General features: G+C 36.1%; 5 protein-coding genes across 5 annotated transcripts; 4 read left to right on the top strand and 1 right to left on the bottom strand.

Moving 5' to 3' along the window:
* Positions 1–270: 270 nt before the first annotated feature.
* LOC115998845 lies at positions 271–1311 on the top strand. Its single transcript, XM_031238506.1, has one exon. It carries the CDS (start codon positions 271–273, stop codon positions 1309–1311), a length of 1041 nt encoding a protein of 346 aa, XP_031094366.1.
* A 9575-nt stretch (positions 1312–10886) lies between these two features.
* Positions 10887–12665, top strand: LOC116000485 (polygalacturonase-like). Its single transcript, XM_031240574.1, has 4 exons — positions 10887–11018; positions 11146–11457; positions 11567–12082; positions 12198–12665. Exons 1-4 carry the CDS (start codon positions 10911–10913, stop codon positions 12486–12488), a joined length of 1227 nt encoding a protein of 408 aa, XP_031096434.1. The 5' UTR covers positions 10887–10910; the 3' UTR covers positions 12489–12665.
* Positions 12666–16853: 4188 nt separating this feature from the next.
* LOC115997878 (polygalacturonase-like) lies at positions 16854–18682 on the top strand. The gene is made up of 6 exons (XM_031237298.1): positions 16854–16987; positions 17134–17445; positions 17555–18070; positions 18182–18329; positions 18372–18443; positions 18486–18682. Exons 1-6 carry the CDS (start codon positions 16880–16882, stop codon positions 18554–18556), a joined length of 1227 nt encoding a protein of 408 aa, XP_031093158.1. The 5' UTR covers positions 16854–16879; the 3' UTR covers positions 18557–18682.
* A 2456-nt stretch (positions 18683–21138) lies between these two features.
* LOC116000515 (polygalacturonase-like) lies at positions 21139–22892 on the top strand. The gene is made up of 4 exons (XM_031240606.1): positions 21139–21281; positions 21419–21730; positions 21849–22364; positions 22479–22892. The coding sequence occupies exons 1-4, from the start codon at positions 21174–21176 to the stop codon at positions 22767–22769; spliced, it is 1227 nt and encodes a 408-aa protein (XP_031096466.1). The 5' UTR covers positions 21139–21173; the 3' UTR covers positions 22770–22892.
* A 1354-nt stretch (positions 22893–24246) lies between these two features.
* On the bottom strand, positions 24247–25849 carry LOC115998445. Its single transcript, XM_031238025.1, has one exon. The coding sequence runs from the start codon at positions 25732–25734 to the stop codon at positions 24577–24579; it is 1158 nt and encodes a 385-aa protein (XP_031093885.1). The 5' UTR covers positions 25735–25849; the 3' UTR covers positions 24247–24576.
* Positions 25850–26629: the final 780 nt, after the last annotated feature.

Consider the following 26629-nt stretch of genomic DNA (forward strand, 5'->3'; position numbering starts at 1 on the left):
GCCGAGGGCAGTTGGGGATCCGTGGTTAATACCGTTGTCGGGTCCTCCGAAGCAGAAACCCTCGACGACGTTGGATAATATGCAGCAGGCAGCAGCAACGGACGTGACGCTAGTTCCGGCAGGTGACCGTCATGTTGAGACTAGCGTGGTTGCAATAACAAAGCGGCAGAGGGAGGGCTCGGGTGGTGGTGTTGCTAATGATGTTCAGATGACAGATGTTCCAAAAAACTTGTTCTCGGTGGGTTCTGGTTCACAGGCCCGCCCGTCATCATGAGTGTTCTTAGCTGGAACTGTCGTGGCTTGGGCAATTCACGGACAGTTCGCGAGGTTATGGACCTAGTGTCCCGTAAGAAGCCCGAATTTGTGTTCTTAATGGAAGCCAAGGTGGGTCGGAACCATGCTGAGCGGCTCCGAGTCAAACTTGGTTATGAAGGATTATTTTATGTTGATAATGTGGGTTTGAGTGGTGGACTTGCACTGTTGTGGAGAAAGAACTGTACTGCTAGGCTGTTGAGCTATTCGAGAAATCATGTGGACGTGGAGGTCACAATTGCAGGGCTAGAAAGTTGGCGGATGACGTGTTACTATGGTTTCCCCGAACGGAGCAGGCGAAGGGATTCATGGGATTTATTAAGGTCCCTAGCTGGTAGATCGTCGCTTCCTTGGGTGGTGGTGGGGGATTTCAATGATCTCCTATATCAGTCAGAGAAGCGAGGAGGAAACCCGCATCTAGATGCTCTCCTTCGCGGTTTTGGGGAGGCTATGGATGATTGCAGCTTGGCACAGTTACCGATGAGGGGGTATCAGTTTACCTGGGAAAGGGGTAGGGGTACTGGAGATTGGTTGGAGGAGAGGCTGGATAAAGTCATGGTCAATGATCACTGGCGTGGAATGAGGGAAGGAGCTTTTGTTGAGAACATTCTAACACGAACCTCGGACCACTCCGCTTTGTTTCTGTGCATTGATGGATCCCCTTCGGCTGTTGGCACTGGGAGGGTGGGATTCAGATTCAAAATGGCCTGGCTACTTGATGAAGGTTGTAGGGAGGTGGTGGAGAGTGCATGGCAGGAGGGAAGAGATGGAGGCTTGATGAGTTGTGTGAATCTATGTGGTATCCGTTTGCGGAGGTGGGGTGGTGACCATTTTCACAAGTTTGGAGAGCGTATCAGACATCTCCGTGGACATCAACTACAACTCCGTGGGCTTAGGGACCCGGCCTCTCTGGCTGAGTTCAGGCGGGTGGAGGAGCAGCTGGCTCGCCTCGAGGCTCAGGAGGACATTTTTTGGAGCCAACGTGCCAAGCAACACTAGTTGAAAGGGGCAGATGCAAACACTCGGTTTTACCACAGGTATGCTTCTGCTCGAAAAAAGAAAAATGTTATTTCTAAACTTAAGAACGAAGCTGGTAGTTGGGTAGAGGGCGAATCAATGTCTACTGTCGTTCTGTCATATTTTGAAAACATCTTTCGAACAAATGGTTCAGCCCCTATGGAATCATTTTTTGCATCTGTGACCCCTCAAGTCTCTCAGGAAGATAATGATTCCCTGTTACGACCTTTTGATTTAGATGAGGTAAAATCTGCCTTGTTTTCAATGTTCCCTGACAAGGCCCCGGGCCCTGATGGGATGAATCCTGGTTTCTATCAGCACTATCGGGATGTGGTAGGGGGGATGTGTCTGCTTTTGTGATTGACTGCTTGAACTCTTGTTCCTTTCCTGCTGGTTTAAATAATACTGATGTGGTGCTTATCCCTAAGAAGTCTGTGCCAGAGATGGTTTCAGACCTGCGGCCAATTGCTTTGTGTAATGTTGTGTATAAAATTATGGCGAAAGTGCTGGCCAACAGAATGAAGCATATGTTAGGGGGATTAATATCTGAGTCACAGAGTGCATTTATTCCGGATAGGCTCATCACAGATAATATTCTAGTTGCTGCAGAGGTAGGCCACTATCTTAACAAGAAACAATCAGGCTTAGTAGGGTGGGGGGCTCTCAAGCTTGATATGGCAAAAGCCTATGACCGAATGGAGTGGTCATTCCTACGTGGAATGATGCAATCTCTAGGCTTTGCTGAAAGGTGGGTGGATTTGATTATGCTCTGTGTTACCTCGGTATCTTATAGTTTCTTAATTAATGGAGCGAGAACAGGTCATATTATCCCCACCCGTGGGCTCAGGCAGGGTGATCCACTCTCTCCATATTTGTTTATTATCTGTGCAGAAGGCCTCTCTTTGTTGCTCCAAAAGGCTCAGGTGGAGGGCTCTATTCATGGCTGCAGGGTAGCACGGGGAGCCCCTCCGATCTCGCATCTGTTCTTTGCAAATGACAGCTTGTTGTTCTTTAAAGGCAATGCACAAGAGGCTGGGGTTATTAAGGAGTGCCTAAATACGTACGAGACTATGTCTGGTCAAGCAGTTAACTATGCAAAATCCATTTGTTTCAGCAGGAATACTACGGAAGATTGTAGGGAGGAGGTGGCTCAAGTTCTTGGTGTGCCACAAGCCCCTAACTTTGGGAAGTATCTTGGTCTCCCTTCTTTTGTGGGGAGAAACAGGAAGGCAGCCTTTTCCTATATTGAGGATAAAATCAAGCAGAGGATTGGGTCGTGGAACAAGAAGCTCCTTTCTCAAGCTGGGAAGGAGATTTTGTTGAAAAGTGTGGCACAATCTATGCCCACCTTTTCAATGAGTGTGTTCTTGTTACCGGATGCAGTTTGCAAATCAATTGAAAGGACTATGAACAGGTTTTGGTGGGGGTCAGGTAATGATACTCGTATTCATTGGAAGGCCTGGGATCGTTTGTGTTTGCCCAGGAAGTTTGGAGGATTGGGTTTTAAGGATCTAAAAGCTTTTAACTTGGAAATGTTGGGCAAACAGGCCTGGAGATTGCTAACTAAACCTCATTCCCTGGTGGCAAGAGTTTATAATGCTTGATATTTCCCCAGATCTACATTTGTTGATGCTTCTATAGGATCATGTCCAAGTTACTGCTGGAGAAGTATTATGGCTGCTCATGGTTTAATTTGTAAGGGGGCAAGAAGAAGGATTGGGAATGGTAAAACCTCATTAATTTGGGGTCATCTGCCTGATGATCCTAGCCCTATGATACAGACTCTAATGCCACCCTACTTAAATGGTGCGTTAGTTTCTGGACTAATAAATGAGCAGACTAGTACATGGGATATGCCCATCTTTACTAATATTTTTCAGCCTACTGATGTGTCACGAATTTTACGAGTGCCTGTCTCCCCTGACTATGAGGATTCATGGTACTGGCATGGGGACCCAAGAGGTTGTTACACAGTANGAAGATCTTTCTTTGGAGAGCTCTAAATGATATACTCCCTGTGACTACAAATTTGATTTTAAAGAGGGTAGAGGTGGATCCTGCATGCCCAATGTGTGGATTAGATCATGAGAACATTATGCATGCATTTGTGTTGTGTGACTTTTCCTCTATTGTTTGGCATGAGCTTAATATACATGTACCTAGTGTGACTGATGATTCCTTTGCAAGCTGGTTCACAAAATTGATGCTAGGCATGACTGAGGATAATCTTGCTCTATCTATGGCAGTGCTCTATTTCATATGGCAGACACGCAACACCGCAGTGTGGGAGGGGTGGTTACCGCAGCCCAGAACAGTCGCCGCAAGAGTTGCAACCGCTCTGCATGTATGGCGTTCTGTCCATCACGGAGGCAGCCTAGGGGGCGGGGAGCTAGTGTAGAACATTTCCACGTCCGGTACGTCGCTGCTGCCATGCTGTTTCTTCGACGCCGGTCACCAACTGGACTCCCAAGACTCTACGTTTGCGGCGGTGCTACTCGATCCAGAAGGAGGTTTTCTTGCAGCAGTAGCAGGACGTCTTCCGCCGTGTTCTTCACCTTTTATGGCGGAGGCCATGGCTTGCAAAGAGGTGTTAGCATGGTTACGTCGCACGGGAATCTCGGAGGTTAATATGCTCACAAATTGCTCGCAACTGCGAGGGGCCTTGTCAACGAATCGCTCTACGTTTCGTTCTCATGTGGGGTTTGCTATTGACGCATGTAGACATGCGATGGTTTTATTTAATACGTGTTCGTTTACTTTAATTCCTAGAGCACAAAATATGGTTGCTCATACTCTTGCGTCTGCTGCTTTCGCGCAGACTAACACTTTGTACTGGGATTCTATCCCTCCTGACTCTATTTCCGCTCTTTTGCATTAATCTACGCGGGTTTTGTTTTCAAAAAAAAAAATTAAATTTGAAAAATTAAATTTGGATTATTTCATAAATAAAAATAGAAATTTGGGAAGTGAAGAATAAATAAATAAATAAATAAAAGTTTGAATCACAATTCAAGGAACGAGAATCAAACTTTTACCACAATGCTTCGACTCTAGTTACTTCACTTGAAATATGAAATCAAAAATTGGTAATTTAAAACTAGAAATGAACCATGATCGTCCTTACATTATATATATATATATACTATTTTATACTTTTTTAAGCCAAACAAAAAAACTAAAATAAAAAAAGTAAATAAAACACAAAAGACTACCTCAATAAAGATAATCACGATTGTCCACCATTGCAAACAGCCATAGCTGTATGGATGTCCACATGACAGTATGGCTAATTGGTTATTTTTTATAACTAAATTGGGAATTGAAATGATACCATGTGTAAAAATATGGTATCTAAAAATAAGTATTCTATCTATTTTACCTCTCAAATTTAATATTCATTCGTCAATTCAATTATTTACGTAGTATTATTTATTTATTTTTTATATTTTGTGTGTGTTTAATAATACTTTTAGGCTCTGTTTGGCAGAGCTTATTTAGGAGCTTATATAACTAATAAATGTAAAAAAGACTAAAAATGACATCTTCATACAATTTAAATAGGTTTGAATTTAAATAGTCTTATATAAATGTTTTCAAAAAAAAAAATAGTCTTATATAAATGCTTCTCTATATACTATGATTAAAATCGCAAATTATATTGTGGACCATGGTAATGGTTAATACTGCAGTTGTGCTGAACTGATACTACAGTTGTGTTGAAAGGCAGAGCTTATTTAGGAGCTTATAGCTTATTTAAATTTAAAACTATTTAAATTGTATGAAGATGTCATTTTTAGTCCTTTTACATTTATCAGCTTATCAAAAAATTATTTTACCAAACACTTTTAAGCATAACAGCTAGCTTAACAACTCTTCAGATTCCAGCTTCAAGCTTATAGCTTTTCAGTTTTCAGCTACTTTTCAGCTTTCAACTACCTTTTCCGCTAGGTTTGCCAAATATAGCCTTAATGTAATCTTTAAATTATATAAATTTTATATATTAATACTAATTTTAATATTATAAAAAATTGAATTACAAATAAATTTAGTTAAGTTTTGTTAATAAAATCAAACACATCAAGTGAAAATGTTGCCTATCTACACAACTTATAAAAAATTCTAAACATATTCATATTAGATTTTAATTTTAAAATATGATATTATCATAAAACTTTCGAAATGACGCTACAGAGTGAGGCGAGTCCGTAGCAGAATAATTGCTACTGCGTAGAGGTGCTTGCTTTTTACCGTGCCAGGCTTTGTTCGCCACTGGGAACCCAAAGCTGAACCATTTTTTATAATCATCACTTACCACAGCGTATCAGTCTTATTCTGTACAGGCAGAATTTTTTTAATTATTTTTTTATACATTAAGTTTCACAATTTATAACCATCATCGCCGGCCAAAAGGAGAAGCTGAGGTTGCTGCCTTGCCGGAAATTCCAGTCATCCTCAACTAGCTGGAAGGAACGCTGGAGAAGAAACTGCTACACCGGGGGAGTTCGTCTGTCGCCGGTCGTCTTCATCGAGAAGCAGAGGACGCCGATTGTCAGCCATGTCTAGTTGTCACGCCACCACCGCCACACCGCCATTACCGGAACTGCAGTTCGCCAGAGAAGAAGCTATAGTCGCCTGAGCTGTCACCGCTGGGGAGGGGGGAAGTCGATGGTTGCTGCCGACTATTTGAGGTCATTGGGTGGAAGAAGAAGGCAGAACGTCATTTTGTATTTTTTTTTATTTCTTTAATTTAATATTTTTTTAAATTATGATTATGTGGCAGTCAAGTAACCACTCTAAAGCTTATGTGGCGAGCCACATAAGCATTTACCGGTTCTTACCGGAGAAGTAACCGGATAATAGGGTGGGATGACTCAAAATCGCAAGTTCATGTGTTCAATTGAACTTTTAAAAAGTTATGGGTCTAATTGACTTTTCGCGAAATGTTTAGGGGTCTATTTGCACATTTTTCCTAAATTATATAATACTTTAATAGTTAATACTAAAATATTAAATATTAACCTAAAAAATATCTAGAGTTTGTACAATTTAGGGTTATTTCACTCAAAATGATATTGTTTGGAGTGAAATAACCCATTAAAAAACATAAGAACAATAGTTAATTGGCCGACTAGGCTGCCTAGTCGGTGCCTAGGAGGCCTAGGTGGTGGTTAGGCAGCCTAGGCGGTCGCCTAGCCGGCCAGCTGCCTAGACTAACATTTAAGGTGATACGCTAGGCGGTCGATCGGTGCCTAGCGCCTATGCGGAGATTAATCGACACTGATTTTCATATAAAAACTCAATAGTCGTTCTAATAAATACATATCTTAAAATTGAAATCTCGTTTCAAATATATATAATGGTTATGTTTTTTGAATAACACCAAACATATTTACTATGGAGTAATTTTTTTTAATAAAGTTTTTACTAATAAACACATACCTTAAATTTACGTTTTCAAAATTTCAATTAATGTAAAAATACCAAACACTCCCTGAAACTTTGAATTTATTAGAAGTTAGTCTCATTTTTAATTCTGGTGTGCCTAAAAAGTCAAGGGGAAATTATTATTCTGGTGTGACATAGTTGACAAAGATCTCACGGGATCCCAAATCTAATTTTATAAAAATGATACTTGAAGCATTTAAAAAAAAAAAAAAAAAGAGAAATTGATCTCATTTTATTCAAATTACAAAATATTAGCTAAGGTACTATATAATTGAAGAGGAAAACTACGATAATTTTAATAATTTGTTTTATTGTATTCTATAGTTCTGGTATTATACGATGTATAATTTTACATGGCATGTCGCCACTTAGAACAAATTTATCTATACACATTTTAAAAGAAAATTATTATTATTTTCAGAATTCATCCAACCGGACAAAAGCACGACATAATTGTTAGTTGGAACGGTCGACAGAAACAGGGATGAACGCCAAACATTGTTGAGATTTTTGTAGATTCACAATAATTCACCAAACTTTCTGGTAACTGTAAATAGGTAAATGAAGAAGGGAGCCCCGGGCTGGAGACGTTCTTAGTTCACTAGTTCGGTAGGCATGCAGTATTTAGACATCGGTAGTGTGGGATTATGTTCAAATTAAATTAAAGTAGGCAGATCCCTTGTGCTCACTAACATTTGGTCATGTCTGTTGAGTCATTGAGTCACCATAATTTACATCTTTCCAAATGCTTTGTCAGATCGGAGTGCGGGGCCATTGGGGTTGTGGATTCAACCTTTTGGGAGAAGCTAGTTGAATAATTGATTTGATAATCACAATTAAGTTTCTAAATTTGTCTTTTTGTGGGAGTTACTTATTAGCTTTCTTGATTCAGACCAATTAGCTATGTTTAATGGTTTACTTCCGTGTAGTAATTTGTTTGCTAGGGTCATAAGACAAGTTTCACTCGGGACGTATTTTCAGATAGTGCATGTGCACTCTCCGGTAAATCAAAATAGGTAAATGAACATTTTTCCGTATGTCCACCAAAAAGATTATTTCTAAATTCTAATAAATTTTTAATGTAAAATTTTAGGTTTAAATACTTTACTGTAGTGAAATGTTCAATTTAGTTTTGTATACAAAATAATAAAATCAACTTATTATCGCTGTTATACATATGTGCCTACGTGGCTAGATAACATGACAGTGATTTGATTATCACATTAATAATATATTAAAAAATATGCTAAAAGCGTCATTTAATAAGAGTTTAACCTATGACTTTATAATAGCTCAGGTTCATTACAACTTTCAAATCCAATAAATTAATTTTTAACTAATAATATTTATAAAAATATTAATATGAAAAGGAAATTTCAAAAATTATTTTCCTTAGTTATACAAAAATTTAAATCATATACTATCAAAATTATAAGGATAAAAATTTTTATTTGATTTATATACCACATAAATAAATTTATGTGATGCCACAAAAATTCATAGAACATTTTTATGTGGTATATATAATTCTAGTTATATTGTTATGGATCATATGATTTTTTTATTTGTAAAATTAATAAAAATAATTCATAATTATTTATGTGTTATCACATAAAATTTATCCGTATACCTTAGTGTATTTCTTACATCAGTATGCTTAATATTAACGTGTGATGGTACATCTTCTCTTTGTCTTTAACCACATAAGAGCAACCTCAATTGTTTGGTTTTTGCGTTGGTTTTCGTCAAGGAAAGAGAGGGGGAGGGAAGAGGAAAAAAGGGGAAAAAAAGGAAAAAAAGTTGACAACAAAAAGTTAAAAAAAATTATTATTTATGTGTCTAGTTGGCTCGTGCAACAAGTGCGCCCAACACGCACCTTCAAGCTATTTTTCTCAATTGCTTCCCCATTAATAAAGCCCACAAAAAAAACTCATTTTGCAAGAATACCCCTCTCCCCACCCCCGCCAAAAGAAAAATCACCCTTCATATTAGTTAAAAACCCCTCCATCCTTATTTTTTTTGTCTGAAAAATTCCCTCAAATAAACAAAAAAAAAAAAAAAAAAAAAAAAAAANAAAAAAAAAAAAAAAAAAAAGGAACAACGCCGGCGGCCACCCCTTCCCCTCCACCCTCCTCCATCTCTCTTCATCCCCAACCAGGGACGAAGGAGGGTGGAGGGGAAGGGGTGACGTTGTTTGTTTGTTTTTTTTTTTAAATTTAATTTTTAAATTATATTATTAAAAATTATTTAAAAATGCCAACTCACCGTTCAAATTAACATGTTACTTAATGAAATGGATGGTAACCTGCTATTAGGCGTGTGAACAAAGAAAATTGAATTATATATACTGAATTCAAAATTCTAGTTACATGTTAAGTATCAATATGGGTGTGGTACAGTATCTCTGGATGATCCTCTGATTCTTCAATTGATGTCTTGACGCTCATCATAGGTAAGGAGGAGCTTGGGGCTTTTACTTTCAAGATTACGAGACTTTTATTATGATTTTTCCAGGATGATTACATAGAAATAAAAGCTCATATATATAGTTGTAGTATAGAAGAGTTTTGATAAGTTCAAATTATTTTGATATTATCTAATTAACAAATTAGATAATATCAATATTATCCAAATACATTCAAATATTTTAATATTAAAAATTATCAAATTTTCTATGTCAACAAGGTGAAATTACATGTATTTGGAGTGTTCAATGACCTAATTACATTTATTTTTTGTTCAATGACCTAATACATTTTCAAATTACCTTCAGTTGTCAATTTATACCTTATTCCTTTTAAGTTTAGTGATCTAATTTTATTTGACACTTTTATTTTTAAAAGATAAAACATTTTTATCCTACCGACATCGCAAATCAAATGTTCTGTTGTCGCCACTAGACACTTGTACCACTATGATGTGAAAAGAAAAATTGGCGGCCAGGTAACGTGCAGCAAGGTAAAGAAAACACAGAAAAAAGGTGGCTACTGTTCAAAATTTTGGTCTGGAGCCGTCGTATATATATCACTCTATCTTGTCTGTCTTCCTTCACCAAATGAAAACGACAGACTTTCAACCTTTCTGGTGAAGTTTTGCTTCACTGGCAGTAAGCAGTTGGAAAATTTCACTGTTTTTCAATATACTGGAAATTTATTTTTTAAAATTTTATTTTTAATGTATTGCAAATTTATTTTTTATATAATGCCTAAAATTAAAATTTCAATATACTAAAGTGAACATTTATCAGTGATGTATAATATAATTTGACCTATTCATTTCGGTACAATTCAGTATTCTCTTTAATTTCTAGTGTGCACGGTATCTATTATAGTATGACTGCAACTACGCAATATGGATTAATTGGGCCAGAGATAAATGCCCAAACCTCTATATCTCAGGTTGGGTTTCACATGTAAACTAACAAGCCCATTAAGTAATGTGTGCTGGCGTGCTGCTGATGGTAATGGAAAGTCCGACAATTTATACTATGGACTAGGATCCACATAACATCAAAGGTATATCACGGCTTTGGCGCATTTTGGTCCCTTTCTGGAGCGCCTTAGCCTTCTGTCGGCTGTTGGGGAGCCTTAGCTTCGTTTGCCCAGCTATGACGGAGCACCCATGTGAGTGGTGGGCCATTCGACGGAGGGCTAGACCGCTCGGGTGAGCGGATCACTTTGGACAGGGTTCATAATGCGGATAATGAGCACTGCTCTACGATATCACAATTGATATATATGATGTAGGGTAAACCACATTACCAACTATTTTCCCAAACTAATAGATACACTTTAAAAATTATTTTGTCATTCACCTACTAAACATTTTGAGCATGTGGATATATAAAAATTTACTTAAATCCAATTAATTAAAATTATTAGTAAACAACAATTAAATTTATGCGACAACTAATTAAGGTATGAGATAGAATATTACTATCCATAACAATGTTAATTAACAGAAAATAGGAAAGAAAGTATAGATTAGCCACACATTTACACCTATAGAATAGCTAATAAATTACAGGCTTTCACTACTTTAATGGGGATTAGTTTAGCTATCAATCCTATAAATAGCATAGCAAATAGAGATATCATATCAATACTAAATACAAAAAATAACAAAGAAAAGAAATAATGATGATTTCAAAATTTCTTTGCACATTTGCATTGTTCTTGTTGTCCAATCTCGTGGAGGGTGCAAATATAAACATTGCTGCAAAGCCTAATGTTGATATAGCTCCAGTAAGTAAATTATTAAGTTTTTCAATTTATCAGTCACTTTATTGATTAAATTGCACATATTTGGTTTGATTAATGGTTCAATATAGACGATGTTTGCTTATTAAGAAATTAAATATTGATGTAAAAGGAATTGGAGAAAGCTTGGAAGGACGCATGTGCGGCTACAGGTGCTAGCACCATTGTGATTCCAAAAGGCACATTCCCAATGGGCCAAATTAAACTTGCCGGTCCATGCAAAGGTCCAATTGATCTTCAAATCCAAGCCACCTTGAAAGCTTCTTCTGATATTAAGACTCTAGATAGAGACAAGGAATGGTTAACCTTCAGGTATGTTGATAAGTTAACCGTGTCTGGTGGTGGTGTTCTTGATGGCCAAGGAACTGCTGCTTGGGCAGCAAATGATTGTAAGAAAACTGGAGTTTGCAACAACCTTCCCAATGTAAGTTTAAAATTATATGTGTAATATGAAGAATTTTCTTTCTTTTACTCAAAAGCAAACACAGAAAAGTATTATTTTCATAAACTAAAATTTCTTGTTTACTGTGCAGAATTTGAGCCTTAATTTCTTAACAAACAGTGTGATTCGCGATATAACTTCTTTGGATAGCAAATTGTTTCATGTCAATGTTTTGGCTGGTAAAAACTTGACATTTGATCATTTCACCATTAAAGCACCGGGGGATAGTCACAACACAGATGGAATCCATATTGCGAAAATAACTGATGTTAATGTCATAGATAGTGTGATTGGAACCGGAGATGATTGCATTTCAATTGGGGATGGTACAGAAAACCTTCACATCACAAATGTGACATGTGGGCCTGGACACGGCATTAGTGTGGGAAGTCTTGGCAAGACTCCGGGCGAAGAGCCAGTGAAGGGTGTTTTTCTTAAAGACATCAAATTTATTGGAACTGATAATGGTGTTAGAATTAAAACATGGCCTAACTCTCACCTTGGAGTCGTAACTGATATACATTATGAGAATATAGAGATGGAAGATGTCAAAAATCCAATTGTGATTGATCAGGAATACTGTCCGAACAACGAGTGCTCAAAAGTGGTACATATAACACCTACTTTACACATAATAAGTAGAACTTGATTTTGCTAGGACTTACGTGATGAATGACAATTTTATTAATACTTAGCTTGCATTGTTTCATTTTAATTTGTAGAAACCATCACAAGTAAAGCTCAGCAAAATAAGCTACAAAAATATAAAGGGTACTTCTGCAACGGAGGAAGCCGTGATCTTTGCATGCAGTAGCGGGGTGCCATGCGAAGGAGTAGAGGTGGGCGACATTAACTTGACCTTCAAAGGAGGTGCTGCCAAAACTGTTTGTTCTAATGTGAAGCCTACTCTTACCGGAAAGCAAGTTCCACCAATTACTTGTGGTGGCGGTGCTGCTGCTCCGGGTGGCGGTGCTGCTGCTCCTGGTGGCGGTGCAGCTGCTGCGCCAGCCTAAGGAATTATTAGTTTTATCTCCTTGTAAACAAAGGAGAAATTTTGTGAGAGGTAGTCTTTGATTTTTTATTTTTTTAAAAAATTTTGCCAACGAAAATTATTCGAGGCAACCATAAATGTTATATTTGGGAGTGAGTGATTTTGGAGAATGAGATAATATATATATTTTTGTTCAATATTTTCATAAGGCGTGCACACACACACACGTTGTATTCCCGGCCGGCCATCTCGTCTCTCCGCTGTTCCAAACACCAAACTGCACTTCGGATAGTTCTTGAAAACTTAGCTTTGACAGACCATTGCACTTCTGTTTAATGTCTCTCTTTACTTTAAGTAAAGAATGGATGATTCGGCAAAACAAAGCAGATGTAGCAGACGCACAACATCAACAAATTCTTAATTTATCTAAATTATGCATCTTTAGTATGTTGTTGTCCGCACCTGGCTAGTAAGTTGTGGGTATCCTACGAGTCGAAAGTGAAGGTGAGTGGAGAACCTATAAAGCAAGTCGAGTGATGAGTTTAGTTCTCTCTTGACCCATTGTCATTCTTAACTACGTTTTGTAGAGGTCCATACTTGACATGGAGATGCTTGTTTTTATCCTGGTTGACTTTTTAGTAGGTTTGGTGACCAAATTGAAGCATGTGCTCCATCTCAATTAAAAACCCTGATAGTTAGATTGCACATTATGTATATATTAATTATATGCTCAACCAGGAGAGAGTGCAATTTTTTGTTGCTCATATCTTTTGGAATGATTTGAATTTCTCTATGGTCTTTATGTATGCACTTTTTTGTTGTCATATTCTAGTTATTTTCTTTCGAAATGTGTGGACTTTTGCTTCAAACCTCCTTTTGTTTTAGTATTTTCTTTTTAGTACTATCAAATCCATAACCTTCCATTTGGGATAATCACTTCGTGAACAATACCACAAGGTCATTAACAAGTACAAAGTATGTAGGCTTTTGTGTGCTTAAATCCAAAAAATATTACTACTTTTAGTAATCAATGATTAAGTTTAATTTGCACTTGGATGTTTTTCCAATGACCAGTACTATTATTATTATTATTATTATTATTATTATTATTAGGACTCAAGTTATTTGCGAAGTGGTGAGTTTAGTCCGTTAAATTTGATGAAAAAATTTAAAAATATTTCAAAAGACTCCAATTGGGACTAATAACGATCAATTAATTGATCCAATTGATAAACAAGAAAAAGACCCTTTTTATATTCCGATTAATCAAAATCCAGAAATCAATCAACCTAATTCTCCAAATTCTTTTTTTGATTGGATGGGAATGAATGAACAAATACTAAATCGTCTTAACAACATTATTTTTCACTTCTTAGCCTCTTATTTTCAAGATTTTTCAATTTTATTTCAATAACTTTCGAAAACCTAATTCTCGTATAAGACTTAGCACAAACAAAGAAACATCATTTTAGGCATTTTCAATTTTTTTTTACTAAGCAACGAATATAATCAAACTAGAACTTGAGATACAAAATTATGTCAAATTTCTCAGGTTGCTTTTATGAGAAATTCACCAACGAAATAACTTGAGATTTTTAGTATGTAAAAATTCTTTTGTATGCGTTTAGTCAATTATTCTTTTGCTGAATTTCTCATAAAAGCAGCGGCCATAACTCAGGGACTAAGTCGTCACTACCCCTATAATTCAGGAACTAAAGATGCCATTTTCCATCATCATCATCAGTGTTGTTGTTGTTGTTATTGTTATTAGGAATAAGGTTCAAATTGGCATTGAACGAAACATGAAAGTGCAATTTGGCTACTGAACGAAAAAAAAAGTGCAATTAAGTCACTCAACAATCCAAATGTATGCAATTTCACATAGCAGGTTAACATCCCATCTAACAGGTTGCATGTTGATGTGGACAATAATTTGACATTTTTTAAAATTTCCTTTTCATTTCTTTTTTTTTTAATTTTTTGAAAACCATTTTCTAGCATAAAATATGCTGCAATTTGTATTCAATTTTTTAAAGATATATATTCGGTTTATAATTTTATATAATAATTAAGATGTTAATAAATAGAATGAAACATGATACCTTTTACAGTGCACTACTTTGGAGCTAAATTAAGCAAAAGGTAGACCAAACAGTACTTTGGTGCTAAAAGCTCTCTTCACAGTGCACACCCTTCCTTTATAATTTGCAAAAAATCTTCTGCAGTACCTAGTTCTTTTGTATGAGCATATACACCCTTCAAATATATTGGGTTTTTTTCCTAGTTTTGAAAGAATGATTGAAGCTTATTTTGCCTAATTTACCTAGTTGATTTGCAGCAGATTTTATGCAAGAAAAGGAGTTTCAAAAAAAAAAATGAAAAGATTTTTTTTTTAAATGTCAAAATCATTTTTCATGTCAACATGCAAATTGTTAGATGGGGTGTTAACCTGCTATCAGTTGAAATTGCATACAATTGAACTGTTGATTGACTTAATTGCACTTTCACGTTCTGTTCAATGTCCAATTTGGACCTTATTCCTTGTTGTTGTTGTTGTTGTTGTTGTTATTATTATTATTATTATTATTATTATTATTATTATTATTATTATTATTATTATTTCATATGCAATAATATTAGAATTATGTTGTTTTTCTAGTTCCAATTTTTCAATAATAAAAAAACAAAAGCCTAAATACAATAATACATTATATTATGAGATGTCATGGTCAATTTCATGAATATATGACTAAGAAATCTTTTGTTTTAGCTTTGTACATCACAAAAGAAGATGGACACCCCCACCACTCATATGACTCTGGCTCGGTTTAGTTGTTAAGTTTGCTCTCACCCCTACCACTTACACATCAATCATGTTATCCACATTCATATTTACTCAATTTTGTACAAAGTACAATCTCAGAGTAGTAGGAAGAAATTGATTATATCGACTTTTTAATAATTATAAAGTAAGTCTTCTTTTTTTTTCCAGCTCTTCAGAGAGGGAAAATGCTCTATTCTTTCTTTAGGAATTAGGATTAAGAATTTTCAGAATTTCAGAGTCTTCTTTTTGCCACAACATGTAGAATATGGATATATTTTTATCTTGATCATTAGAGACTTTAACTAGTTTTTTATTCTTACACTTTAAAATTTCTTTTCTCTTTTCTTTTGTTTAAACTTTCTTATGTAGACTTTAATGATTGGGTTCTAAAACCATCATTTCTAGCTATGGATTATTGAAGCATCGGTTAATTTTTACAATATGAGTTTTTATTGTTCTTAATTTCGTCCAACAATAATTGTAAGTATTTATTGTTCTTAATTTCGCCCAATAGTAACTTCACGCGTCTGATGTCTCTACACCACACGCAAATTGTCATATTATGGATATCTGTACTTACTGCTTGTTCACCGATCTTTGTTGGACTCCGGCCTCCGGTGAATCGCCAGCGGCCATTGTTGATGGTGGAAGAAGACGACAATCCTTTAAAAAAAAAAAATTCCGTGGTTCTCTCCTTTTGGCTACCATCAATGTTTATATATAGTCCCCCTATGAGTCCTACCATACTAGAGAAGGATTTGTGTGGAAGAGAAAAATTTTTAACAACATATTTTGCCTTTATTAAGACATTTGGATTCTTAAACAGTAGTCCATAGTTCCATACCTCATATATATATTCTTAAAATATGATGTGCAAATTATATCATCGACTACGATCCACCATACACATTGTGAAATGTGGTCCAAATTATGTATCTTCCATTACCAGATTATGTACTTCTAAATAAACTGAAGGTGCATAATATGTTAACCACAATTTGGACAGGGTTCATAATGCGCATGATGAGCACTACTCTACGATATCACAATTGATATATATGATGTAGGGTAAACAACATTACCAACTATTTTCCCAACCTAATAGATACACTTTAAAAATTATTTTGTCATTCACCTACTAAACATTTTGAGCATGTGAATATATAAAAATTTACTTTTTTTTGAATACTACTAACTCTATTACAATGCAGTATCTGTTTATAACTACTTTCTCAACCTATTGAAGCACAAGAGTAAGTATTGCTTCCACTGAGGCTCGAACCCACCACCTCCCGTATAAAAATTTACTTAAATCCAATTAATTAAAATTATTAGTAAACTACAATTAAATTTATGCGACAACTAATTAAAGTATGAGATAGAATATTACTATCCATAACAATGTTAACAGAAAATAGGAAAGTAAGTATAGATTAGCCACACATTTACACCTATAGAATAGCTAATAAATTACAGGCTTTCACTACTTTAATGGGGATTAGTTTAGCTATCAATCCTATAAATAGCATAGCAAATAGAGATATCATATCAATCCTAAATACAAAAAATAATAACAAAGAAAAGAAATAATGATGAGTTCAAAATTTCTTTGCACATTTGCATTGCTCTTGTTGTCTAATCTGGTAGAGGGGGCAAATATAAACATTGCTGCAAAGCCTAATGTTGATATAGCTCCTGTAAGTAAATTATTCTGTTCGTTTCATTTTATCAGTCACTTTATTTATCATATTAACTCTTTATTATCATTGCACATATTTGGTTTGATTAATGGTTCAATATAGACGATGTTTGCTTATGAAGAAAATAAATATTGATGTAAAAGGAATTGGAGAAAGCTTGGAAGGACGCATGTGCGGCTACAGGTGCAAGCACCATTGTGATTCCAAAAGGCACATTCCCAATGGGCCAAATTAAACTTGCCGGTCCATGCAAAGGTCCAATTGATCTTCAAATCCAAGCCACCTTGAAAGCTTCTTCTGATATTAAGACTCTCGATAGAGACAAGGAATGGTTAACCTTCAGGTATGTTGATAAGTTAACCGTGTCTGGTGGTGGTGTTCTTGATGGCCAAGGAACTGCTGCTTGGGCAGCAAATGATTGTAAGAAAACTGGAGTTTGCAACAACCTTCCCAACGTAAGTCTAAAATTATATGTGTAATATGAAGAATTTTCTTTCTTTTACTCAAAAGCAAACACAGAAAAGTATTATTTTCATAAACTAAAATTTCTTGTTTACTGTGCAGAATTTGAGCCTTAATTTCTTAACAAACAGTGTGATTCGCGATATAACTTCTTTGGATAGCAAATTGTTTCATGTCAATGTTTTGGCTGGTAAAAACTTGACATTTGATCATTTCACCATTAAAGCACCGGGGGATAGTCACAACACAGATGGAATCCATATTGCGAAAATAACTGATGTTAACGTCATAGATAGTGTGATTGGAACTGGAGATGATTGCATTTCAATTGGGGATGGTACAGAAAACCTTCACATCACAAATGTGACATGTGGGCCTGGACACGGCATTAGTGTGGGAAGTCTTGGCAAGACTCCGGGCGAAGAGCCAGTGAAGGGTGTTTTTCTTAAAGACATCAAATTTATTGGAACTGATAATGGTGTTAGAATTAAAACATGGCCTAACTCTCATCCTGGAGTCGTAACTGATATACATTATGAGAATATAGAGATGGAAGATGTCAAAAATCCAATTGTGATTGATCAAGAATACTGCCCGAACAATGAGTGCTCAAAACAGGTACATATAACACTTTACACAATAAGTAGAACTTTATTTTGCTAGGACTTACGAGATGATGAATGACAATTTTATTAAAACTTAGCTCACATGTTTCATTTTAATTTGTAGAAACCATCACAAGTAAAGCTCAGCAAAATAAGCTATAAAAATATAAAGGGTACTTCTGCAACGGAGGAAGCCGTGATCTTTGCATGCAGTAGTGGGGTGCCATGCGAAGGAGTGGAGGTGGGCGACATTAACTTGACCTTCAAAGGAGGTGCTGCCAAAACTGTTTGTTCTAATGTGAAGCCTAAAGGAGGTGCTGCCAAAACTGTTTGTTCTAATGTGAAGCCTACTCTTACTGGAAAGCAAGTTCCACCAATTACTTGTGGTGGCGGTGCAGCTGCTCCTGGTGGCGGTGCTGCTGCGCCTGGTGGCGGTGCAGCTGCTCCTGGTGGCGGTGCTGCTGCGCCTGGTGGCGGTGCAGCTAGTGCGCCAGCCTAAGGAATTATTAGTTTTATCTCCTTATAAACAAAGGAGCAATTTTGTGAGAGGTGCCTTTGGTTTTTTATTTTATTTTTATTTTGTCCAATCTAAAATTAGTGGAGGCAACCACAAATGTATGTTGTATTAGGGAGTTATTTTGGAGAATAAAATAATATATATTTTTGTTCAATATTTTCATAAGGCCCAGACAGGGATGGGATAAGAGTTGAAATAATGGATGCATCCTATATATCAGTAATCTCCATTCATTTAATTACTCATACAGAACATGGCGAGTGCTCCCCTAAGTCCCTAACCAACTACACTAAGCATAAAGATACATTTCATTTAGGGTGTGTTTGGTTCATGAGTTGATGGAGAACATGGATAAGGAGTTCAAATATCATAAGCATGCATGCATGCATGAAAACTCAATGGTTGGCGGCTAGAAGCAGACTTGTGAACTTGAGCTATCTTTAATTACTATTGATTAATGTATTTTGCTTTAATTTTCTGTCTCTTCATTTTCAAGCTTTTAATTCTCGTTGCTTTTCATATTTTCCTTTTATCCTATTTAAGCATGTTTTATCTGATGGGATAGGCAGATTGAATATCATTTGAAAGTTTGAGTTCCTTTCCAACTATCTTTATGTTTGTTGTTCTTACACACTACTACACTAGGAATGAGAATCAAAATGGTAGTTAGTATTTGGTTGATAACTTTTTTAAAACACAACTATGAGTTTTGATTACTCATTCAATTAAAAATTTCATTCCCTAATTAAAAATGGGTATTATTCCATCTTATTGGTAAAAGTTTGGATTAGTTAGTACTTTTATATTTTTTTAATTTTTTTTTTCATTATATTAGTATCAATTATGATTTTTATTCCCATTACAAGTAATCATTCTGATTTCCATGTGTGAATCAAACACACCTCTAATGTTAGTATTCCCGGCCGGCCATCTCTTCTCTCCGCCTCTGTTCCTCAGAAACACCAAACTGCACTTCGGATGGTTCTTCAAAGTTTGAGGAAGAAAATTTAGGACAGCATGTTTAGATCAATGGTAATTTTTTGAGGTTCTTTAGCTTAGAAGAGCGAGGTCGGAATTGAAAGAGTATGCAGTATATATATTGTTCTTCAATATCTTTTGTAATGATTTGAAATTTTCTAAGATCTTTACAACATGCCATCATTTGAATGAATTTTCGTCCATCATATGATCTTTACAATATACCGTGGGCTAGAGTCTATAATGCACTGTAGACTCTGATCCTATACGCGTATATGTCTTGTGTTGTAAGTTTTTGTGTTTTGTATTATGAAATTTTGCACTTTAAGAGTATTAATTCTATATTTGCAACAAACTAGTAGATGTGTAAGACACGTACAACATATGGTGTGTCTTATGTTATGAATTTATATCTTCTATTGTGAAATTATGTGCATATAAAACATAAATTCTCTATCTAAATCATATTTGAAAATAATTAAATATATAACATGTTTATGTGTCTTGTGTTGTGAGTTTTTTTGTGTCTTGTGTTATGATTTTTTGTATCTTTAAGAGTGTGAATTATGTACCTATTGTGCAATAACCACAATTAAATTTATGCTTCAAAATGAGAACTAAAAAGGTGAATATTAGAAAGGTGGCCTCACATGCTTCTTTCTAATTACTCAACAAATGCCAATTTCTTTTATTATTCACACAATCAAATGTCACTACAATTTATAAATTAAACCATTGATAAATAAATGATATGCTGAATAATAGTTTGTAATGTCAAATTGAGCTTCTTTTAGATGTGCAAATCTTATTATTGTGCTTTGATTCCTATATTCAGTTTTTCTTTTTTATTTTTTATTTTTATATCACAATTCCCAGTAAGAGATTGATCGAATCCGAAGCATCTAATATACAATTTTAGGTCAATGTCATTGTACTACACTGTTATTTGTGTCTCCATAAAATCCATCATTGCCTTATTGTTCACTTTGGCCAAAATAAAGTGACCACAGAGCTGCATATATTTGTATAGTCAATTATTTTAAAGTTTTATAGAACTTCATCAAATATTTTTTATATATGATGAATTTTGAACATATAATTGAAAAATAATTGGGTAAATCAGATCAACTTACCATCCTTATAAATAATAATGAGTGAATTGACTCAAATTTAATAAATCATTACATGCTTCTAAGATCTCCAAACAAATATCTAATATAATGTCGATGCAAAATTAATGAGAGCTAATAACCAGTAAAATATTGTCTATGGTTACAAGTAGAATTTCTCATATGTTAAGTAAATTGTGAAAAAAAAAAACAATATTAAGATTTATATTTTAAAAAAAACTAAATATATAAAATATAACTTTTTACTGATGAAATTATGAGATGAAGTATTACTATCAATAACAATGTTAACAGAAAATAGGCAATGAATTAAATATTAGTCACACATTTACACCTATAGAATAGCTAATGAACCAATGATAAAAAAAAGCTTTCCCTACTTTAATGGGGATTAGTTTAGTTATTACTCCTATAAATAGCTTTTCAATTACTGAGTTTACATCAATCCTAAATACAAAAAATAGCAACAAAATCAATAACAAAGAAAAAAAATGATGGGTTTAAAACTCCTTTGCACATTTGCATTGTTCTTGTTATCCAATCTCGTGGAGGGTGCAAATATAAACATTGCTGCAAAGCCTAATGTTGATATAGCTCCAGTAAGTAAATTATTAAGTTTTTTTATTTTATCAGTCACTTTATTGATTTTTTTTTTTAAATTGTACATATTTGGTTTGATTAATGGTTCAATATAGACGATGTTTGCTTATGAAGAAATTAAATATTTATGTAATAGGAATTGGAGAAAGCTTGGAAGGACGCATGTGCGGCTACAGGTGCAAGCACCATTGTGATTCCAAAAGGCACATTCCCAATGGGCCAAATTAAACTTGCCGGTCCATGCAAAGGTCCAATTGATCTTCAAATCCAAGCCACCTTGAAAGCTTCTTCTGATATTAAGACTCTCGATAGAGACAAGGAATGGTTAACCTTCAGGTATGTTGATAAGTTAACCGTGTCAGGTGGTGGTGTTCTTGATGGCCAAGGAACTGCTGCTTGGGCAGCAAATGATTGTAAGAAAACTGGAGTTTGCAACAACCTTCCCAACGTAAGTCTAAAATTATATATATTATATATGTAATATGGAGAATTTTCTTTCTTTTACTCAAAAGCAAACACAGAAAAGTATTATTTTCATAAACTAAAATTTATTTTTTACTGTGCAGAATTTGAGCCTTAATTTCTTAACAAACAGTGTGATTCGCGATATAACTTCTTTGGATAGCAAATTGTTTCACGTCAATGTTTTGGCTGGTAAAAACTTGACATTTGATCATTTCACCATTAAAGCACCGGGGGATAGTCACAACACGGATGGAATCCATATTGCGAAAATAACTGATGTTAACGTCATAGATAGTGTGATTGGAACCGGAGATGATTGCATTTCAATTGGGGATGGTACAGAAAACCTTCACATCACAAATGTGACATGTGGGCCTGGACACGGCATTAGTGTGGGAAGTCTTGGCAAGACTCCGGGCGAAGAGCCAGTGAAGGGTGTTTTTCTTAAAGACATCAAATTTATTGGAACTGATAATGGTGTTAGAATTAAAACATGGCCTAACTCTCATCCTGGAGTCGTAACTGATATACATTATGAGAATATAGAGATGGAAGATGTCAAAAATCCAATTGTGATTGATCAAGAATACTGCCCGAACAACGAGTGCTCAAAACAGGTATATAACACTTACTTTACACAATAAGTAGAACTTGATTTTGCTAGGACTTACGAGATGATGGGTGACAATTTTATTAAAACTTAGCTCACATTGTTTCATTTTAATTTGTAGAAACCATCACAAGTAAAGCTCAGCAAAATAAGTTATAAAAATATAAAGGGTACTTCTGCAACAGAGGAAGCCGTGATCTTTGCATGTAGTAGTGGGGTGCCATGCGAAGGAGTGGAGGTGGGCGACATTAACTTGACCTTCAAAGGAGGTGCTGCCAAAACTGTTTGTTCTAATGTGAAGCCTACTCTTACTGGAAAGCAAGTTCCACCAATTACTTGTGGTGGCGGTGCAGCTGCTCCTGGTGGCGGTGCTGCTGCGCCTGGTGGCGGTGCAGCTGGTGCGCCAGCCTAAGGAATTATTAGTTTTATCTCCTTATAAACAAAGGAGCAATTTTGTGAGAGGTGCCTTTGGTTTTTTATTTTATTTTTATTTTGTCCAATCTAAAATTAGTGGAGGCAACCACAAATGTATGTTATATTAGGGAGTGATTTTGGAGAATAAAATAATATATATTTTTGTTTAATATTTTCATAAGGCATACACACACATATATATATATACTAATTCCCTGAAATGGGATAAGAATTGAAATGGATTCATCCTATATATCAGTAATCTCCATTCATTTACTTACTCATACATACAGAACATGGCGAGTGCTCCCCCAACTAACTACACTACGCATAAAGATGAATTTCATTTAATGTTTGTATTCCCGGCCGGCCATCTCTTCTCTCCGCCGCTGTTCCTCAGAAATACCAAACTGCACTTCGGATGGTCCTTGTAAACTTAGCTTTTGCACTTCCGTTTAATGTCTCTCTTTACGTTAAGAATTGATATGATGATACGGCAAACCAACTCCACAAGGAGGTAAACCAACCTAGGTTACCTATAACTGATCGGCTCAAATTAAGAAGGTTAAGATTCAAACTCGTGACTTTGTAATTACAAATTTGTATCATTAACCAACTTGGTTAGATTTACACCGCTTATACCAACTTCGTTTTTATTTTTTGGTGAACAAGAAAAATTTAATCCTAGTTAATAAAGAATCATAATGAGATAAATTAATCTAAATTTTTCATAATTAATTAATTTATATCCTTACTCAACTTAGTCAACTTAATTTGGTTACCCATCATCCCTAGTTTTGAGTTGATGGATTGTAGATTTCCAGGCTATGCCCCAGGCTCCAAAGACCGCGGTGTGGGACCCGATAACGTCTTTCTCTTTAGTCTTTTCACACAGTTTCACACGTGCGCATCACATTTCGAAACCCGTGCCACTTTACAATTTTCCAAAAAGCTAAGCCCAATGCAACCCGATCAGCCCACTACCGAAATATTATTTCATATATTGATATATTAAACTTTAGAAAATCATTAATTATTCTTATATTTTGATTTACAAAAAGCACACTGTTACTATTTGAAAATATATTCTGAGTAAATCTCGTTTTATGATTATAGTAAAATAAATAAATAAATTATTTATAAAATTAATAATCAATTAAAGTGTGTTTCGAAAGAAATCATTTTTGGATTTCGAGTGTTTGAGAGAGTGAAAAATTGAAGTCAATAAAAAACAATTTTCAATCAAAGCAAAAACTATTTTGATTTTATAAAAATAACTTATCTTTTTTTGGAAGAAGTCATTTTTCGTGATCAACTACTTCTTCCTAGCTTCTTCCGAGAATGTTTTTTCGACTTTTAATGGAAACTAGGTAGGAAATAAAAATATGTATTATACAATTTAAAGTTTCTGACACGAATTATGTTATTCACACTCATTACTGGTTTGTGACAATGCAGATAAGATAATGCAATTATTGTATTAAAAATATATTTTTATTAATATATAGATGACGTAAATAAAAACAAATATTCCGTAATATGTCCTATATTATATATTCGTAATTACAGAGGTTTCTCCCATGCACTATAATCATTTCATCTAATTTTTCCAACCATTTTTTAAAATCTCATAATTTCTTTTTAGTTTCTTTTTTAATTTTTTTTTTAATTCCAATCTATTTTTAACCAAAAACAGGCAAAAAAGCAAACCGATGTCTAGAAAATCTAAAAGTACGATAAAGAGGAGAATCTCCATGTTTGCCGGTAGCCGGTAAAAGGCCGTTGCACCAGAAAAGGGGAGACGGCTATGATGATGACAGGGAAACCGACTCGGCCAGTTTTCCGATTTTCTCCACCAACTCCGGCGAGAGTTGTTTCGTCGGTTTCTTCACTTTCTCCGTTCGGAAATCAAACCCCAATGCGTAGGAAACCTCGTCGGAGCTCCACCCGGCTTTCCGGAGCGAATCGGAGAAACGATCGGTTTTGACTAGGAGGGCGTCGAGAACGGCTTGGTTGTCGAGGAGAACCATCTCTTCTTCGAAGAAACCGGCGGCGGAAACTGCGGAGATTTCGGAGATGTCGGATTCGTTCCACCCGCCTTCCCTCAGGACCGACCCGATTTGGTCTATATACTCGTTGACCCAGTTGGGGACATGGGATTTGGGCATACCGGAACCGGAGAAGCGTTCAGGGGAAGCGGAAGAGGAAGAGGAATAGTTTGAGTTTCTCCGGCGTTTATCCACGGCGGCGTCGCTCCAGAACTCAACCCACCGCGGCGTGCGTCCGGCGTCGAGGCTTCTCCGGGAAGTATTGCAGGACGAGATTTCGGTGATTGATCGGAACAAAGAAGACTCGCGATCAAAAAAGTCCATGAGATCTAACCCGCAGCAGTAAATCCGATTCTCATCGACGTAGAAAATGGGGTTTCCCGCTAAGGAAGGATTGCAAGGAATGTAGCAGTGGTTAAAAATGGGGATCAGAAGCGGCGCTCTCCTCAGAGCATTTCTCGCGATTTTGATCGCCTTTTCCGGGTCGGCCGGTCTGGACCCCCACGACTTAGACCAGAGAGCGTTCCGCGCAATATGGAACGAGATAGCGGCGATCGGGAGCTCAATACACGCTCGGAGCTGTAGACGCGCGGCCCCAGATAACCGCCAGTCCGGAAATCCCGGACCCAACGGCAGACCGGCGGAGAGGATCGCTTTTAGGTCGGGAGGGAAAGCAAACTTAAACTCAGCCTCCGCTCTAGCAAACTCAGATTCCGACAACCCACGCTCCACCTGAATCCCAGATTTTTTAAGGTGGGCCACGACTTTCTCGGCGAGGTTTGTGAAGGACAGCAGGCTGTTCCGAGGAGGAACAGGAGTGGCTGGGCTGGGCGCCGCCGCCCGGGCTGATAAACGACGGAGTCCGGCTAAGTGAGCCGGGTTCAGACCGGCCATCCTCCGGTCCACGTCGACCATCTCCAAAACTATAGTTTCAAAGTATGCAAAGAAAAACTTGACGCCGGAAACGATGGAGAAGGAGGGAGTGAAGTGAGAATGGGGAAAAGGTGGAGAGAAAAGAAGGGTATTTATAGCATGGCAGTGTAGTGTGGGGCCCAATCTCAGATTTGGCTAACGCCACCACCACCTTTCTCTGTCGTTAAGTTTTTACTCGTATTTGTTTATATAAGTCGAGGAAAAATTGTTGATAATGGTATCTGGGATTTAACGGAAACCGACTTACTCCGTGTAAGATTTGCGTATATATTTAGCTTAAACTTCTGTATTAACGTATAAGGACTGCACTTTAATAATACGCGGAATCGATACTTGGGGTTAGGGATGCTTCTGGACATTGCCACTTGCCTGTGGTTACTGGTTAGGGATGCTTCTGGGAATTAGAATGCTGAGATTATTTAGCCATATCCCGCCCTGGTTAAGAAAATAATGGTAGCTCAACTGAACATAGAGGGTAACCTTTGTTTATGTACACAAGGAACCTCTCACTTGATCCCTGATCTTTCTTTCTAAACTTTACTCATGTGACTAACTGAATTGTCTATGCGGGCAATTTAAGATAAAAATTCTGAAGTTTCTTGTACCTAGAATTTATAGGTCAGGATGGAAACTAAGGACTGACTAAGTGACTCGCAATATACATAATTGTACATATAATAATAGGATGATGAAGATGATTCTATTATTTGTAAATAAGGTGTATTTTGGAGGGAGGGTGTGGGAAAATTTGACCAAAAGTTCAAAACTAAACACTTTTCTTTTGGATATATTATAAGTACTTTGTCGTTGGTAAATGGCCTAAATGGATTTTATTTTTAATTATTTACTTCAATTGTGACAAATTATAATTCAGAAA

This window comes from Ipomoea triloba, chromosome 12, assembly GCF_003576645.1.
Source record: "Ipomoea triloba cultivar NCNSP0323 chromosome 12, ASM357664v1".
Lineage (NCBI taxonomy): Eukaryota > Viridiplantae > Streptophyta > Magnoliopsida > Solanales > Convolvulaceae > Ipomoea > Ipomoea triloba.

Coding starts and splice junctions, on each gene's coding strand:
- LOC115998845 (XM_031238506.1), top strand. CDS start 271: ATGAGTGTTCTTAGCTGGAACTGTCGTGGCTTGGGCAATTCACGGACA.
- LOC116000485 (XM_031240574.1), top strand. CDS start 10,911: ATGATGATTTCAAAATTTCTTTGCACATTTGCATTGTTCTTGTTGTCC. Junction 11,458..11,566: donor TTTGCAACAACCTTCCCAAT/GTAAGTTTAAAA, acceptor TTTACTGTGCAG/AATTTGAGCCTTAATTTCTT. Junction 12,083..12,197: donor ACAACGAGTGCTCAAAAGTG/GTACATATAACA, acceptor TTTAATTTGTAG/AAACCATCACAAGTAAAGCT.
- LOC115997878 (XM_031237298.1), top strand. CDS start 16,880: ATGATGAGTTCAAAATTTCTTTGCACATTTGCATTGCTCTTGTTGTCT. Junction 18,071..18,181: donor ACAATGAGTGCTCAAAACAG/GTACATATAACA, acceptor TTTAATTTGTAG/AAACCATCACAAGTAAAGCT. Junction 18,444..18,485: donor AGTTCCACCAATTACTTGTG/GTGGCGGTGCAG, acceptor CTGCTGCGCCTG/GTGGCGGTGCAGCTGCTCCT.
- LOC116000515 (XM_031240606.1), top strand. CDS start 21,174: ATGATGGGTTTAAAACTCCTTTGCACATTTGCATTGTTCTTGTTATCC. Junction 21,282..21,418: donor CTAATGTTGATATAGCTCCA/GTAAGTAAATTA, acceptor TTTATGTAATAG/GAATTGGAGAAAGCTTGGAA. Junction 21,731..21,848: donor TTTGCAACAACCTTCCCAAC/GTAAGTCTAAAA, acceptor TTTACTGTGCAG/AATTTGAGCCTTAATTTCTT.
- LOC115998445 (XM_031238025.1), bottom strand. CDS start 25,734: ATGGTCGACGTGGACCGGAGGATGGCCGGTCTGAACCCGGCTCACTTA.